Raw genomic sequence first — 18,402 nt, 5'->3', positions numbered from 1 at the left:
AAGATGTTCATTTTTGTGACAAGCCAGTCTGTCTTTGATCTGATTTCTAGTGGGGGGGGGGGGATTTACCAGTGAGTGAGTCCTGTGTAATATCTCATTGTTTATACTGATGTGATAGTTCAACAGCAATGATATTTGTTATTTTCTGACCTCTCTATTTCTTTTCAAAGAAGGGACATGGCTGAATTTCAGAACTAGTTTTTATGATTTTTTTCTAACTCCTCAGCTGCCAGTATTTCAGATCTTTGAGACCTTACAAACCAATTGTAGGATAAGTCCCAGTATGTGTGTATGTGTGATTTGTATGGATTTTACCATAAATGCTTTTAGACTTTAAGCTCACTGTTCTGTGATTCTGCATCAATAGAACCATGAAGTTTTTTTTATTTGTTTTTTAATCTAGTACAACAGAGGATTATTTTTTCAAGTATAGGAAAGAAGAAATGAATTTAAAAACTCTAAATTTTGTCACTGGGATGTTTGGGGCTCCAGATTTCATTCTGAGTTAGGGAAGGCATTCATATCCTAAAAATTTGCTGATGTGAATTTTGCCATCACTGATACTCCTTTTGTTAGACCAGTAATGATTTTACTTTGAAGAGTCATTTACTATACTTGTGTAATACCTAGTTTCAAGGACTGTAATGTATGCTGTGTAGACAAGTTCATAGACTTCTAAACATTTTTAAAAACACTCTTCGTTCTAGGATAGTTTCTGGTTTCTCCCCCATGTTCAGTCTGTTCATTGAACATTCAATCTATTCATTTTTGTCTTTGTTTAATTACCTGCATTTAATAAATAGCCCAAGATATCTATAATATGACAGTATTTTACTTTCAAAAATAATTTGGTTCTAAAAGTTATGTTTCTGGAAAATTTGCTAGAACTCGCTCTCTTATATCCTCTGCTCGACTCTTCGTCAATGTGCTATGTACCAGGAGTCACAAATTTTTTGTGTAAAGTTTTGTCCTTTTATGTAAAGGATTATGTAGTAAATATATTTGGCTTTGTGGGTCAGACAGTGTCTGTCATAGCTATTCACCTCTACTGTTGGAACATGAAAGCAGCCACAGTCGATACATAAATGAATGAGCATGACTGTGTTCCAGTAAAACTTTATTTGTAAGATCAGGTGGTGAACCAGATTTGGCCCACAGCTATAGTCTGCCAACACCTGCATTAGACTTAACGTAAGTGTTGAGTTCCCTGGTGGCTCAGCAGGTTAAGGATTTGGTGTTGTTGCTGCTGTGGCGTAAGTCGCTGCTGTGGTGTAGGTTTGATCCCTGGTTCTGTAACTACAGTGTACCTTGGGTGCAGCCAAAACAAAACAAAACAACAACAAAAAAGAACACAAGTATATGCCTAGAGTAGACATGTTCTTACCTTCTTGGTAAATGTGCTCCCTGTGGAAAAAAGAACCGAAGAGAAACAAGATAAGTAAAATTGAGTATTTCTTGTTTTTTGTTTGTTTGTGATTTAGATCCATTTCCTGATATTCATTAGTCCCTTCATCATTTTCATAAGGCTCTGGGCACATTGATAGAAACATTCCAGGATGGTTATTTTTGCCTTTTAATGTACCTGACTGGGATAGTAAAAGAGTCTCAATATATAAAGTGGGCACTGTGATGTCATAATTTTTCTAGGATTTAAATGCAACATTAGGAAATTATATGTATAATAGTTTATGACATCAAAAGTAAGCTTGGGTAGAGATATATTAGTAAATGTTTGTTTGAAACAGTTGAGTTTAAAGTTTTTAAGTAATTTGACTTTGATGCAAACAGCCCTACTATAATTTTTTCCTTTAACTTATATTTACATGTGCCCGATTACCATCTTTTATCTTGATTCAACCTCCTCATAGAACCCAAGGCTAATAAGGTAGTAGCTTGAAAATCATTTCCAACCCATGTATGATTATGAGACAGATTGTGTTGGAAAACATGGCATGTCTCTCTCAAAAATCTTCCTTCAAACCTAAAGAGAGGAGTTCCCATTGTGGCTCAGCGGAAACGAATCTGACTAGTATCCGTGAGGACGCAGGTTCGATCCCTGGCCTCATTCAGTGGGTTACGGATTGGGCATTTCTGTGAGCTGTGGTGTAGGTCGCAGTTGAAGATGTGTCTCAGATCTGGTGTGGCTGTGGCATAGGCCAGCAGCTATAGCTCCGATTCGACTCCTACCCTGGGAACCTCCATATGCTACAGGTGTGGCCCTAAAAAGACCAAAAAAAAAACCTGAAAACCTTAAGAGAATCTTCAGTCAAATGACTAGAAAATTTTATGTTAATCTCTATAATTTATACAACTTTCTGGGCATGTGTAGAGATTATAAAGATTAACACTTAAAAAATTAAGTGAATATTTATGGTTCTGGTTCTTATTTAGTTGTTTTTTAGTTTGATGATAGTATTATTAATAAGAAATAATAATAAAACTTCTCAAGTTTTCTGACTTAAGCTTGATAATTTTTTAAACCATAAAACTTGACATTATTTGAAATCAAGTTACCAGTACCTTTTTCAGTATCACCCAATTGTTTCAAATAAATTTAAATGAAAAGGTAATTCGAGGAGTTCCCGTCGTGGCTCAGTGGTTAACAAATCCAACTAGAAACCATGAGGTTGCGGGTTCGATCCCTGGCCTCACTCAGTGGGTTAAGGATCTGGCGTTGCCATGAGCTGTGGTGTAGGTCACAGACGCCGCTCAGATCCCACATTGCTGTGGCTCTGGCATAGGACCCCTACCCTCCATTTGCCATGGAGAACCTCCATTTGCCATGGGTGCGCCCCCTCCCCCCCCCCCAAAAAAAGTAATTTGAATGAGAATTAGAAGTTCTTTGCTACTAGAGTGGACTCTGTTTAGTAAATCTCCACTGAGAGAAATATGAATTCATTTTGTTAAAGTTAGTGAATATAAAATGCTTATTGGGAGTTCCCGTCGTGGTGTAGTGGTCAACGAATCTGACTAGGAACCATGAGGTTGCAGGTTCGATCCCTGTCCTTGCTTAGTGGGTTAAGGATCCAGCGTTGCTGAGAGCTGTGGTGGAGGTCGCAGATGCGGCTAGGATCCCGTGTTGCTGTGGCTCTGGTGTAGGTCAGCAGCTACAGCTCTGATTGGACCCCTAGCCTGGGAAGCTCCATATGCTGCAGGAGTGGCCCTAGAAAAGGCAAAAAGACAAATAAATAAATAAATAATAAAATGCTTATTGTGAATTAAATACTCCTCTAGGCTTTGAGATTTAACTAAAAATAAACCATGGACCTTGTACCCTGCCTTCAAGATGTTTACTGTCAAAAGATAACTTTGGCCTTTGGAAATAAGTAACTTTAATTTTTTTTTTTTTTCTGTTAAGTGATTATTGCCCTCTGGGCGCATATAGTGGATTATCCAGGAAATGCTTTTTGAATTAAAAAGATAAAAATAAATACTGTGAAGCTATTATTTTATTTTATCCATAATAGGGAAAGTCATCTGTTAATGACTTCCTGCTCCAAGCAGTATGTTTCAGTTTCTCCTACTCTCGGCTGTTCAAATCATCAAAAATGTTAACTTGCTTTTTTTTGTATAATACACAGAACTGTTTGTCCTGTTTTTTTCCATTGATTGTGCAGTTAACTCCTAGTAATACAATAATAGGAATAAATTTGTTTCCCAAATGGTAAATTATGGGTAATTCAGCCATTACTCTGCAGCATGCTGGGATTGATGTAGTTAACAGTATAGGGGCATGACCTCATGTGACAGATGAGTATGGAAAACCATGGTACAGGAAACCTTTCTCTAAAGGAAAAATGTTATGGTTTCATTGACATAAAACAGTAGGAATCTTCCCATTTTAAAGTTCTTATACTAAAATTATCTTCAAGAATTTGATCATTTCTGGAGTTCCCATAGTGGCACAGCAGAAACTGTGAGGTTCTGGGTTCAATCCCTGGCCTGGCTCAGTGGGTTAAGCATCCACCTTTGTCATGAGCTGTGGTATAGGTCGCAGACACGGTTTGGATCTGGCATTGCTGTGGCTGTGGTGTAGGCCAGCAGCTGTAGCTCCAATTCGACCCCTAGCCTGGAAACCTCCATATGCCACAAATGCAGCCCCAAAATAAAGAAAGGAAGAATGGAGTTCCAGTCATGGCTCAGCGGTTAACTAATCCGACTAGCATCCATAAGGATGTGGGTTCGATCCCTGACCTTGCTCAATGGGTTAAGGATCCAGCATTGCTGCCAGCTGTGGGGTAGCTCGAAGACTCTGCTCAGATCCTGAATTGCTATGCCTCTGGCGTAGACCGTCCACTAAAGCTCCGACTGGACCCCTAGCCTGATAACCTCCATGTGTCATGGGTGCAGCCCTGAAAAGACAAAAAAAAAAAAAAAAGAATTTGATCATTTCTTACTACCTGTGGCTGTCTTCAATGCCCAAGCCACTTTTATCTATTTCCTGAATTAAAACAGCATATTTCCAACTGGTTTCCCAATTTTCCTTAAATCATTTTTTAGCACAGGACGATCCTTTTAAAATTTAAGTCAGATGATATCATTCTTCTGCTCAGAATCCTCCGATACCATTTCTTATCACTGCAAAACCAAAGCCCTTAAAATGTTTCAAGACTCTTCTTATCTGTCCCCTGCTACCTCCCAGACTGCATCTTCCACTAATTTACCCTTCCGGACATACGACTCTCTTTTTAGTTCCTTAAAGGTATCACGAACTCTCCTGCCTCAGGACCTTTGCTTTTACTCTTCTCTCTGCCAGAGGATACTTCCCCTAATACCCATATAGCTGGTTTCCTCACTCTGATCACATATCACTTTATCACTAGGGATCTTTCTTGACCATCTTTATAAAATGGCAGCATGCCCCATATTCCCCTCTCTTTCCTGCTGTATTTTTCTCTGAAATATGTATTGCCCTCTGATATGCTACAATGTATTCTTCTATTACATTTAGAATGAATAAGCAGTGAGGTCCTAATGTATAGCACAGGGAACTGTATCCAGTCTAGGGATAGACTGTGATGGAAGATAATATAAGAAAGGGAATGTGTGTGTGTGTGTGTGTGTGTGTATTTCTGTACAGCAGAAATTGGCACAACATTGAAAATCAGCTATACTTTAATAAAAAAGAATATAAAACATTAGGACTCTTATTTTAAAACTGGAACTATATATTTAATTCCCTTCCTGATCACTTTTTCATTTCCTTTGATTTCAATGTGATGCTTTAGGTTTTTAATTGTGCCACTTGCAGTTATGACTATAAAAGTACAATTTAAGGTTCGTGTGGACGCTAGGTAGTACCTATGCCACTTAGTCTTCAGAACAGTAATACAACCTGGGTCTTCAAAAATAATAATACAAGATGTAAAATATTTCAGAAAACATAACAAATTGTATAATTGCAGAAGTAAATGATCCATGCTGTCTAAAACATCAAATTTCTTTACTAGAATTAATTTAGCTTAGCGTGGCAACATTTCATTTTCCTTTTAATCAGAAGTTCTGAGTGGAAGTTAAATGGCTTTTTTTTCTTTTTGACAGGACAAAATATTCATTATAACTCAATAAAAATCTTTCAAAATAAGAATTCAGTGTTTTTGGGTGGAGTAGATAATAAAACGTTTTATTGGTGATGAAATGGCTAGGAAATCTTTGGCCTAGTTTAATGCCTACGTTTTCCAGAAATGGAAACTTAGACTCAGGGAAGCTCATTGACTCAGCCTAAGCTCTCATGCCTCCTCAGAAGCAGAGCTGAAACCTGAATCCCTGTCTCCTAACTTCTAGTGTAGTGTTATTTTTCATCACATAGTATGAGTCCATAGTTTCTGCAACCTGAGCAGCCTATTTCACGTTCCAGAGGATTGATAAGTGGTAGGGAGAATTATTCTGCCCTACTATAAGTACTTGTGCTAGAAATTCATAGAACAAGTAGTTTAACACATTTCTTTTTTCACAGTTAGTGTGTGTTTCCTAATCTGTCTGTCTGGTAAGGGACACTTGTCAGGGTGACATATTGCCTCTACCTGTGGAGCTTATTATTATTACTAAGCATTTGTCATACTTTTGTTTTGCTTTGTTTTGTGCTGAACTGACACCATCTTCCATCTCCTTCTGTTTATTATACCTTCCTCAGATGTGTTTTCAAAATGAAGTATTATTTGGCTTTTGGTGAGACTGGTCACTAGAATTTAGTAGTAAAAAATCATTTTTTATTAAGATAGGTCTTTTTATTAAGATAGGTCTTTTCTTAAGTTCAGGATATGCATGATTTCTTCCAGTAAGTCTAGCTAAAATAAACTCTGCTTTGTTACTTGATCGTTACAAATATGAGACAGCAATTCTTGGTAATTAATTAAATGTATAAAGTAATAGAAAAATCACTATGACTAGCAAGAATTTTTGCTGAAACAAAACAGATTGGGGGCAAGAAATCACTTAGTATATAAGGTATTTAGAGTTTCCAGTTGCAGATTCTTGAAACGGCTTTAGGCTAAGATGAAGATGTTTCTGATCTCTTTAAAAATAAATTTAAAATAGAGTAGAATATCATAGTACTGTTCCATTTCTCATAAATTGAAAATATCTGGCACTTTCCAGCTCAAAAGAAAAAAAAGTAGGCCAAAGAAGAAACAAAAAAAACAGGTGGCACTTTCCTTAAGGGAGAGCTAACTGGACCCAAGACCAAATTGTTTTACCTTTTACAGATGGTTTAAAGTAATAGCACAGTTTTACCTTTTACAGATAGCTTAAAATAATAGCTTTGTTTGTTTCCAGTTTTGTTTTGTTGTTGCCTAATAAGTCAGTAGTGCAGTACCTTAACCCAGTCTTGAAAGCTCTTCACAAGTGATGCTTTATTAAAGAATTTTAAAACCTGAGTATCTTCTTTAACTTTTTTTTTTTAAACCGGACACACACCATTAGGCAGTGCTGTGATTATAGAGCCATCTGCAGGAAAATTATCAAGTTGCATCATAGTTAATGATTCTCTTACCATGTTATTTCAAGTGGTAAATGAGAAGTGACAAACTGCAATTCATGTGGGGGAAAGAAATGTATAGCCAAGAGATGCAGGAATTACTAGGAAGAGGGACTCCCTCTTTAATTTTTCAAAGAAAACTGCTTTGTCATAGTGAGTTCATGATCAAAAGAAACATGCAATTTGCTTCAGGTTTTACATATTCTCAGTAATTGTAGTTCTATCTCACTTGAAGGGGTATCTAATGATTGCCTTTTAGAAGCTTTGTATGATCTGTCAGTTCCGTTCATGTTGATGTCAGAAGGATACTATTTATTTACCTCAGAAAGAGATTTATTTGCTTTTCTCCTCCAGGAGGTATGGCAGTTTTTTCATATCCTCATCTTGGTCATGTGGTTATCAAAAGGGATATTAAACAAGTGTTCTTTGGCCCAATAAATGCAATTTTTGTATAGCTGATGGTTTACATTAGCTATACAGATAGATATTTTCTATTTTGTTAATCCTCTAAAACTCAAATTAGAATTGAGACCTTTGTAAGGAGATGATAAGAAATCTGATGTTCTATATCTGACATGATGTGATTTGTGAACTTCAGTGTGAATTTTGCTCTGAGAAGTACATGTTTGTGTATGTTGATACTCCTTATTTCCAACCAATATCCAAGTAAATTGTGTACCCATGTTCAGACCAAGTTGTAACATAACTATAACTCTGATTATTGGTTTGGCTAAGATTTAGGTATTCAAAATTAAGGCATAATTAGAACATTTTTTTCAGAGTATCATGTGAGGAATGATCACAAAATCAGGTCTTTGATTTTTAATATTTTCATATAGTAGAAAGACATTATTTGGAAGCATTTTTACTAATTGATTAGCATCAGCAAGATGAGAGTGATATTATTGAATTAGATGCATTATGTGACTTCAGATAAATAGCATTATTATATTTAAATAATATGTACTGATTGTTGGTTTGAGAAGGACGCATTATTTCTCTAGAGTTTTAAATTCTTGCTTTTTTTGCAATAATAAATTTTATAAATTGTGAGGATATTTAAAAAAGGCTAGAAGACCATCTTTCTTCATTTCTTAGGAATGACTTTAAAAAGAAAACAAAACAAAGTGGCATATAGTAGAAAAATCTGCAATATAATGCTCAGATATAAAACCTGGAGTTTTCTGGCACCTGATTTGGCTTCTGGTTTAGCCAGGCTAACCAAAATACTGCACATTTAGGAGACAACATTCATTCACCACTCATCTTTCTACATGCTAAATAAGGAAGAGAAGGTATTGGGGAAGGATCTTTTTGTTTTTGTATCTGCCCACTTGTAGATTCTCCTTAATTATTTTTATTCTCACCCTCCTCCACCTCCCTTGCAACCAGTAAGGTATTAGTTATTTATTTACTCAGTCTCATACAGCAGGGATATATAGAATTCATTTGTGGAATTGGTCACATGTAAACTTTATTTTTCACTCTGAAATTCTTGTTTTCCAGGAATTGATTCACTTAGAAATAATGTTGAAACTTTTCATGAGGAATCCTATGAGTGGGTTTTAGATTTACTTTTCCAGGCAGATCATCTGGCCTTTTGGGATGCTGGAATGTTGCCTGCTTGTTTTAGAAAAATGTACAACAGGATTAACCACTGACTGGCCTTTATTAATTAATTCAAGATGTGTAATTCAGTTAAATTGAAATTTTCTTTTGAAAACTTTTATAGAATTTTAGGTCACTCTTAGAACATTTTTTAATGAAAATGTTCTATCTTAAGGGATAGTTTAAAAAAACAGATTTGAGAGGTAGAGTGATCCAAATATCATGGATAAAGAAGAGCTAATAAAAATACTCAAGGGTAATCCCAGGAAATTTTGCATAGCTTTTTCCAAGGAAGATCTGTTTCCCAATCAACAGAAAAATAAGAAGGAAATGGGGGCCTGGACTTTAAACTGAAGTTGCCAGAAAGTCTCTACCTAGTAGATTTTTTGGAAACATTTTCCCCTAAATCTTCAGGAAAGAAGTAAATTGCTTAAGCTAAAACACATTACAGCTTTTTTCTTATCTAGTTTAGGTCTGTGCTTGATGACTGTTGAAGTAGCAGTAAACATCACATCCTGAACCATTGAGGGATGGGAAGCATATTTGAAAATCAGTGAAATGCAGTAATCCTCAAACCAGGAATCATCATAGTTGCCTAATAAAAGATGTATGGCTCCAAGTCATTTTTTTCAGGGTTCTCTGACATTTTCATTAATCATGATGCCAATGTATGTGATAATGCCCATTTTGCTATAAAATTGATGATTTTTTAGATTGTTGGGCTAGTTAGTATGAACATTGAGTCAATCACATAATCTTAAAATAACACAAAAATTATTACTTAGAATTGTGGATGGAAACAATTCAGGATAAAAAGTACAGAACAGTTCAGAGCTTCTGTGCAGACTGCACGTCCATCTGAAATTTAAAAAGTGGCCCTGTCTCCAGCTGACTCGTTTTGTCAGACTGAGTCACAGGATTAACCCTTGACATGTTCCTTCAAAAAAAAAAAAAAGAGGCAAAGATTAAACAACTGCATTGACTAGAGAAGCACTTGATCCATCTATATGCATTTTTTTCCTGTAATATGATTCTGCTTAAGAAAAAAATTGTGCTGCAGCTGTTCCATAGATTAGATTTTTTTTCAAAAAATATTTTGAGAAGAGTTTATCTGAGAAGAAAATTTGTACTTGTAATAAGGAAAATGACTGTTGATATCCAATTTTGGTTTTTGGTTTTGATTTTAGTAAGGCAGTAAAAAAAAAGATATTTTGAAGTAACAAGCTTGAAAGACATTAATTACCATAGCAAACGACTAGAATATAGGAACATTTTACTTAGATTATCACCCATTTTCTTGACAGTTAGCTGGTTTTGAGGAATGAGTTTAAGGACATGTGTATGTAGACCCCACCCTCTCACGCCTTCTCTCTTTTCTCCTCTCTTCTCTCTTTTCCCGAGTTTCTACATCCAGACTCAGTATAGGCAGTGGTTGTGCACCAAGTGATTGTGCTGGGGGAGGAGGGGCCTTAAATTTAACACACGTATGGATTTTGTATCTGTGTTTCTGAGAGAAAGAATGAAAAGTAAAGCAAAGCTTTTGGTCTGATTAGAAACTATTATGTTTCATATTCAAGTTTCAGGTTTAATAGCAAATCTTTTCCAGTTTGTTAATAAGCTGCTTTAGAACAGTAAAAGATTATATACTGTTTGGCATTATTCTGAACTTTTTTAACTAAAATATTTATTTCATACTTTCAGAATACCATATAGTTGCCTCTAAAATAAAGAACTCTAGATGAAATAACTCAAATCTTCATTGTACTTTAATAGCCAAGACTGCATAGTTGGATTTACATTATGCTTTTTGTTTTAACAAACATCATAGTACTCTTTCTCTTTTCTGGCAAGCCCCAGAGAAGTGAACCTAACTACTGTAGGTGAATTTTTTTTTTTTTTTTAACCAATGTCTCAAAATTTTCCCAGGTTAGAGCACTGATTGTAGGTAGAAAATGTTGAAATATTGTCGGTGCTTTGTGGCTCCCCCTCCCTCTAGTACTCTAAATTTCTATTTAAAAATACGCTGGGTTTTTTGTTTTTTCAAATTTTTAATCATTAAGAACAAAAGGAAATTTTATTTTGGATTTTTCTTTTTTCTTTTTTTTTTTTTTTTGTTTAAGCTATTCTGTCAGAGAGAGACTGTGCCTATGAAAGACTAAAATTTACTTGAATGGTTTTAAGGCATGGCATTGTTAATTGTAAGTCAACGCTTTTTACACAGTTCTCTAAGGATTGAAATGGGTCTTTGTGGTCTCTCAGGAGGGAGGAAGTTACAGACCACTCTGCAGACTGGCATTTTAATGGTCTGCTGTACAGTGATGTTCTTTTGCAGCTGCTGCTTAGTCTTTTCTATATCTGGAGAGTGCAGGGAGGTTTTATTGTTATTCCAACACTATCAGATTTTTGAAACATTATAAACTTAGCTGGCCTTATGTCTTACTTGGCTTTATTACTACATTTTATTTAGTATTTTTCATAAGAACTGTTTTTTGGGGTTTTTTTCCCCCCCTTATAGAGTATTCCTTTAGAAGAGTTCTGCTTAGTGAAAAGTACCTTTAAAAAAGTGATGATGTCCCTTTTTGTAGCTTGTGAGCTCTTCTCTGATTTAACACAATTCTGTGAGAACCTGCAAACCACAGGGAGAAGAGATAGTACAAAGAGGTTTTGATGGAGGAAAATAAGAGAGAAAAGTTGCTATTCTGTTTTTTTGGGGTAGAATACATGCCAAAAGAAAATTTTTTAAGTAACGACATATATTTCTGTGTGAGAAACAATGTATTTACAAAAGGTGTCTAAATCCTTTTGACTTCTAATTATAATGAATTTTTAATTTAGTGAGACATTTATTCCCACACTGATTATTTTTCCTTTGTGAGAAATTTGAATGTTAACAAAAATATGAATATATTATGAACTTAGAGGGAGGGCAGCCTTCTAAGAAATCTTTAGTTTATTAGCTACAGTGCACATTTTGCCTGTTATGCATATGAGCCATTCATATTTTTATGTAAGGGAAAACAAATCCTTATTTGTTTTTTTAATTATTGGATTGCTTAATACATACTCTAGGAGAGCGCAGTCCATTATAAACTTTTAGTCGGTGTTATGAAGAATTTACGGAGTTGTATAACTGAAAATCTATGTTAAATATTTATGTTTTAAAAACAGATCATTTATTTCAAGATAATTTTTGAATTGTTGGAATGAGCCATTTCATGAAATAGTTCCTTTCAAATTATTTTCTATATGATTTTTTAGAACATAAAAAACCATGGTTTGTTCTAGCTTGTTGAGAAAGACTTACAGGACAGGTCTGCTTTTTCCAGGAAGTGACTTTGTACAAGACTTAACTGTTTAGATCCTTCTTATTATATACATGATTCAGTGCTTCCAATTCCTGATTGCTTGATCATGTGTTTATCAAAGTGGGAGGCAACTTTAGACCACACCAGATGGTAATGTTGGTAGAGGTGTAGCAAGCTAGGTTTCTCTGCTATAGTACTCTAATTAAAACTAAAAACAGATTAGAAGATCTGTCAGCCTTCTTTGAGAGAGACATTTATAGCATACATATGACAATATTAATGATTTTTTAGGATATTTATCTCTAGGACACTATATTGCTTTTCATTATTTAGCCCCTATAAGTGACTTGTATTTTTTTTAAATGTTCCAGCATTTGTCTTATTGGTATCCTCCACCAATGCAAGGACTTGATAGAAATTGAAAGAGGTTACTTACAGCATAAATCCTCCCTCTCTGCTCTGTGAGTTGGTTCAGTCCTATTTTGCATAAGTTCCTTTTGAGTAGATCCATGTGTGGATGCTTAGTGCCGAAGACTTAACTCTGTTTGGCTGGGTGGATGTATGTCTTGGAAAGAAGCTGTGTGCATTAGCTGCAAACAGTAACGTTTTCAAAATCAGCATGTATTGTGCTTATCCTGTCCCTGGAATGGGCAGCAATTCTTTGATGTATTACTATAATGGGAAAACGGTAAGTCTTTTTCTTTGTTCAGATAGCTTCTAGCTGGCTTGTTTAAGGGAAAGCAGGGTAGATTAATTACTTTTTACTAAACCTGTGGGGGTTTTATTTTCTGCAGTATGTTTAGATTGTGTATCTCTTGGTAAGTAGGGTTAGTAAAGTTGTCTTTGATACAGTTACTCATTAGTTTTTGGCTTTTACTTTTAAAATAATAAAGAAAAACTTGAATTTGTGGGAAATTATTTTTCATGCCTGATGTGGCTTTACTAGTAGTGAATGTTTAATGTTTTCTTATATCGTAAACATATAATCTATGTGTAAAATATACACATATAAAACACACATAGAGATAGGAAAGATTACTTGATACTTTGTAGACAGAAGGGAAAGATGAAAAGTCATCTTGGATATTCATAAAAATAACAAGTATGAAGCTCTGGGAATGATTAGGGAAGCAGTCAGCTAGTGAGAGCCGTATTTCCTGTTTGGAGTTTCAGGTCCAGAGCCTGACTTTACTGGGATACCATCTGTTTCCAATCAAACTAGAATTTTGACCCTGTACAGATTCATAAAATAAATCACTGTTTTTCAAAGAATGCATTTATACATTTTCTGAAGAATGTATTTCTGGTCAATTTATTGCACATGGTTTGATGTTTTAGAATACCTTTCTGTGTTGCTAAGTAAAATTTCTCTGTTTTCTAAGTTAATTAGTAAGTATTAATTGCTTGGTATGTTTCTACAAAAATATCTTTTAAGTCAGAGGATTTTATATATTCTAAAAAGAAAGTGAACTTCTCTGGAAGATTCAGTCAAAGTTATCTTTATAAGATAAACATAAAAATGTTACACTAGTGAATAACAATTTTGGGTTTATGTCAAGAATTTATTATCTCCTTCTGAAATCTTTGCAAATCAGTGCTTTCCCTCAGGTGTTTAATTAAGTACATGTATGACTAGCAATTTTTTTGGTCAGGAGTGGAGGCATTTTTAATAGTAATGTTTGAAATTATTAAAAATTTAATCACATTTTCCTAAAATAAGTATAAAATCAGTTTCTATTTGTCTCTTCCCTCTTTACCACTTGAAAATGTTTTAAAGTAGTATATGGCTTTAACTAAAATACGTGAGAACTAATGAAAGCACTTTTTCCTTCACTGACTGCTTTGGTAAGGCCTCTGTTCACATTTGGTTCTTAACTTTTCAGTAAGCTTTCTTAATAGACGACAATCAAGCCAAAATATCCTTAAATTCATTAAAAAGTATAAACAGAGCTTTGGAAAATGTGAGAGGTAGATTTAGATGGGTAATATAGGTAAAATTACTTGATCTCCATATAAATAGCCTTGCCAGCTATCTTTCAAACATGAAAATATTTTTCTTTTATGTCCATTTCTGAGTAAAATAGTCTGTTTGGAAGTGATGTATATGAGAGTTTAGTAAAATTAATTATGCAGGACCCCTGAAGCAGAAAGACTATAACTCAAATTAAGTTTAGATTTTATTCTTTCAAGAGCAGAGATCATTCTATTACAGCATTTCTTTTTGTTCTACATGGGGAGGGGGAGCGGACGCAGCTTTGATCGTATAAAGTATTTCCAGGCTTACCGTGGATGACAGGCTGGTGTGGTAGAGAAGTGTAGCCTGAAAATTGATAGCCTGTGCTTGATATAGGTCAAAGGTGACTTTTATGTTCTTAAAAAAATGCATAAAGAGATGATATGATATCTTAGTCCTCTGTATCGTAAGGCCGTAGTCTTATATGTTTTTTCTTAGATGTGTTTTATTTGTACCACGTCTAGTTTATTAGTATTATTAATATTCTCTTATAATTCTTCAATAAGAAAATCATATAGTAAGTAATTATATTATCCAAAGACTACGTAAATACCTCATCTTCATATACATTGGGAAATGTCTAACCATCAATGCTTTCTGGTTAAAAACTCACACTTTTAATATTGCTAGAATCTAAGTGAAATACACTCCCTCACTTGAGTTACAAAATTTTTGTATAATTCTCCCAGTGAACAGGTTAAATTTAAGCTCATTCTTTAACTCCATTTTATCAATTTATTTTAAGATGATAAGACAGATTAATATTTGAAATGCTAATAAGTTTACATTGATTGCATTTTTAAGATCCTATTATAGGTATTATGAACGAGTGAGAAATCCTAAGTGATACTAGGCTTAAAATGCTTTCCTTTTTTCTGGGTTTTATTTTTAAATTTTCAAGTTGATTCCTTGTAGTTAACAATGTTTAGAGCAATTTAATATTAAGTTTGGACAGGCCTAGGGGGAAAAGGAACAGATCAGAGAAGAGCCTTTGTATTTTGTTATTTAAGATTATATGGCCATTTTTTTGTTGGAAATACAAGAGGCTTGGGCATCTCTGTACAAAAAAGAAAAGCGAAAAATGTTAACCCTATTTTCTCCACTATTTGTAAAGAAAAGAGACTAATTTCTATATCATATAGCTTTTGTGCAGCTGTATTATGTACCATACTGTAAGATATTAATGTGTTTATGGTTAATAAGGGATTTAAAATCATTTTGCATATTATCTGTTTTTTGAAATTTGAAAAATAGCAAGGAATAATGCATTTCTGAGGTTCTTTACTTACAAAGGACTTGGCCTACTCTCAGTCTTTGATATGACTAAATTGTGTCCTTTATGCAGAGAGGTAGAAAGTCTTAGAGGTAAAGGAAGGAAAGTTTTGGGAAGAGAGAATTCCTGTTTTCTTCATCTTGAGGATTTTGGAGTTTCTGCCTTCCTCTCATCTGATCAGCCTCCATTTTCTAGGCCTTGAACTGAAGATGCTACAAAGTGTTCCAGGTATAAAAATTGCAGCAAGTATGGACATGATGCTCTTTTCATTATATCAGGGGATTATTTTAATCTTATTAGAGACAGCACAGAAATCCAAGTTTTAAAACTCAAGCTTAGAAACTCATTTTGAATATTGAGCTTCTTTGAATGGAATCTGGGAAAGAAACAGGAACTAACATGATTATAACGGCTACCCTGTGTCAGGAACTACACTGAGGACTTTATGTTTACCTCGTTTAATTCTTACAACCACTCTGTCATTTAGCTGTTACTAACCTCCTTTTATAAATAAGGAAAATGAGGTTCAGGGAAGTTAAGTAACTTGCTTAAGCCCCACACAGTTCATCAGTGTTAAGGCCAGAACTGAACCCAGGTCTCTCCCTAGAGCAGTTTTCCTCTTTTCTGTAAACTAGTCTCCATAGCAAAGGGCCAAATTTCACTTATCTTTAACTACCATTTGTATCAAAGTAAAGTACTACATTGGAAAGAAAATGTTACTGAGAAAAACGCAAGGTCGTTCTTACAAATATATTTTGCATATATGATGAGACTTACAATTCTATGAATGCTAATTGGTGTGTTTGGTCAAGAAGCTTTTTACTAGTTTTTTTGTTTTAAGATGAAGAACTTAAAGCTATCCTAAATATGTTTTAAAACTCAGGGAATTAGATGAGCAGGTCTTTTCTAATACAACTTATAGTAATGAAGATAGATTTAACCATAGTCACCTTCCTCCCCAAGTAATTTGTATTTTCATAAGAATTAGAGGAGAAAGTAGCTAAAATTGCATTGAATACTTCTAAGACTTATTTTTCAAATAAACATTTTTAGTTAATAAAAGCTCTGAAACCAGTATGAGAGTATATAGAGCTAGTTTTCTTACCATTGGGGATTTACTGCTAATTAACATGAAAGAAGAAAATATAATTAACTTAATTCAAATTTCCAGGCTGTCTGTGGGCCCAATAGAGTTAAATCTAACTTTTGTATGATGAGAAAAACATGAAGTCATTTAAGAATTCTCTGAAGATAGAATGCTAAAGACATTGAATGACAAGGACTTTAGCTTAAATCTGATTTTTTTTTTTTTTCCCTTTACCAAAAATATCTGAGGCTGTATTTAGGATATGAATCCAAGAAGGTCTTTTTTTCCTTTATTCAAGTGGGCACAAATACCAAGAAGTTAAAACTAAAGCTCATGCCAGGAAGGTATGTTATCCCTGGTCAGCTTTAGTAATGTTTTAGAAAGAAGTCTATGTCCCTTTTCACCAGCTCATGAACATGTTGAAGAAAGGGATCAGGTGTTATGTTGTGAAGTCTAAATATTTTTAAAATGTAGGTAGCTAAGAAGTGACACTTACTGAGTTCCCGTCGTGGCGCAGTGGTTAACGAATCCGACTAGGAACCATGAGGTTGCGGGTTCGATCCCTGCCCTTGCTCAGTGGGTTAACGATCCGGCGTTGCCGTGAGCTGTGGTGTAGGTTGCAGACGCGGCTCGGATCCCGTGTTGCTGTGGCTCTGGCGTAGGCCAGTGGCTGCAGCTCCGATTCAACCCCTAGCCTGGGAACCTCCATATGCCGCGGGAGCGGCCCAAGAACCAAGAGATAGCAACAATAACAACAACAACAAAAAAAAAGACAAAAAAAAAAAAAAAGAAGTGACACTTACTGATTTGTTCAGTATATTATCTTAGCATACAAATTCCGAACTCAGTCTCTTAAAAATTCCGTGATTTATCTCCCAGGAAAAAAATTGTACTTATTAGAAAAACGATAGTGGTTACAATAAAGAACTGATAAAATACACACACACACAGTGATGTTAACTTATGATTAATTAAAATGTGTTTGACTTACCTAAGAACTTATTTTCACAGTTGAAAATCAGTATTTTTCAACTCGTTAGATAGCAGAAGTAGTCATTGATTTTTAAGCTACTTTATACTAAAAACTAGAATTTTTTTTTTTTTTTTTTTTTTTTTTTTTTTTTTTCTGCACTCACAGCATGAGGAAGTTACTAGGCCAGGGATCAAACCCAAGCCACAGCAGCAGCCTGAGCCACAGCAGTGATAACACAAGATCCTTAACCTGATGAGCCACCAGGGAACTCCTAGAGTTCCTTTTTTCTTATCATTGTTAGAAAGAAATTTTACATTATTTCATCCCTAACCGTGTCTTTGGAAGTTTGGGGGGAAAGACATTGGTCTTTTCATTTAGAAACTGTTGAATATATAAACATGTATTTACCCCTTTTACAGAAATTTCAGTTTTGTTTTTAGCAGGCTAAATAGATGAAAAGAATCTTCCATAGATAGCTTGTGTACCCCTGAGTTAGTCTTTCTACTTCAGACATTTTGCTTTATGATGCCTGAAGGTATTTACTGCTAGAACCATCTAATTATCCCCCCCCCAACCTTAGATTTGGAATTACCATAAAAATTTGAATGGTTGATTAGAGTTTATGCAAATTTTTGTTACTTTTATGTAATATTAAAATACTGGAGGAGTTCCCACTGTGGCACAATGGGATTGGCGGTGCCTTGGGAGTGCTGGGAAGCAGGTTTGATCCCCGGCCTGGCACAGTGGGTTGGTGATCCTGTGTTGCCACAGCTGCAGTTTAGGATGCAACTATAGCTCAGATCTGATCCCTGGCCCAGGAACTCCATATGCTGCAGAGCAAAAGAAGAAACAAATAGTAAATTAAATACTGAAAACATTGAGTTATCAAATCTGTCATTTGTTTAAGTATTCTTAAATATTGGGAAATTCTTAAATTAGACTGCTGTTTCATATATTTACTTAAATTTATAATGTCTTTTATCTTTGGGGTTATGGCAATTTTAATTTTGATTAGAGAAAGAACCAGGAAATTGGAAAAATCTGAATTTCAGAAACTTTAAGATTTTCATATATATGTTAAAAGATATGCTTTTCATCTGAATTTATACTATATAAAATCAATATGCATAGAAAATAATGGATCCAGAGTTCCCATTGTGGCTCAG

The 18,402-nt window shown here is 34.7% G+C and overlaps 1 protein-coding gene across 25 annotated transcripts in view; it reads left to right on the top strand.

Moving 5' to 3' along the window:
• The window catches only part of TCF12 (transcription factor 12), a 372,042-nt gene that overhangs the window by 291,765 nt on the left and 61,875 nt on the right, over positions 1-18,402 (top strand). For 4 of the 25 annotated variants that reach the window (XM_084969272.1, XM_021094754.2, XM_084969261.1 and 1 more), the window contains exons 1-2: positions 12,421-12,577; positions 15,249-15,404. The exons of 17 other annotated variants lie outside the window; for them this stretch is intronic. Coding sequence is in view for 4 of the 8 variants with exons in the window: in XM_084969244.1 (XP_084825370.1) it covers positions 12,407-12,577 (171 nt within the window). In the remaining 4 variants the exon portion in view is untranslated. Of the gene's footprint in view, positions 1-12,402; positions 12,578-15,248; positions 15,405-18,402 lie in introns of those variants that run through there. 4 more of the 25 variants (XM_084969244.1, XM_021094737.2, XM_021094759.2 and 1 more) reach the window with 2 other exon arrangements.

Source organism: Sus scrofa, chromosome 1 (assembly GCF_054392235.1).
Source record: "Sus scrofa isolate SSC_HxYL_T2T_F1_AM1 chromosome 1, Sscrofa_HxYL_maternal_Yorkshire_Landrace_v2.0, whole genome shotgun sequence".
Taxonomy (NCBI): domain Eukaryota; kingdom Metazoa; phylum Chordata; class Mammalia; order Artiodactyla; family Suidae; genus Sus; species Sus scrofa.
The sequence above is the reverse complement of the archived record's forward strand: the minus strand, read 5'-3'. Positions and strand labels throughout refer to the sequence as shown.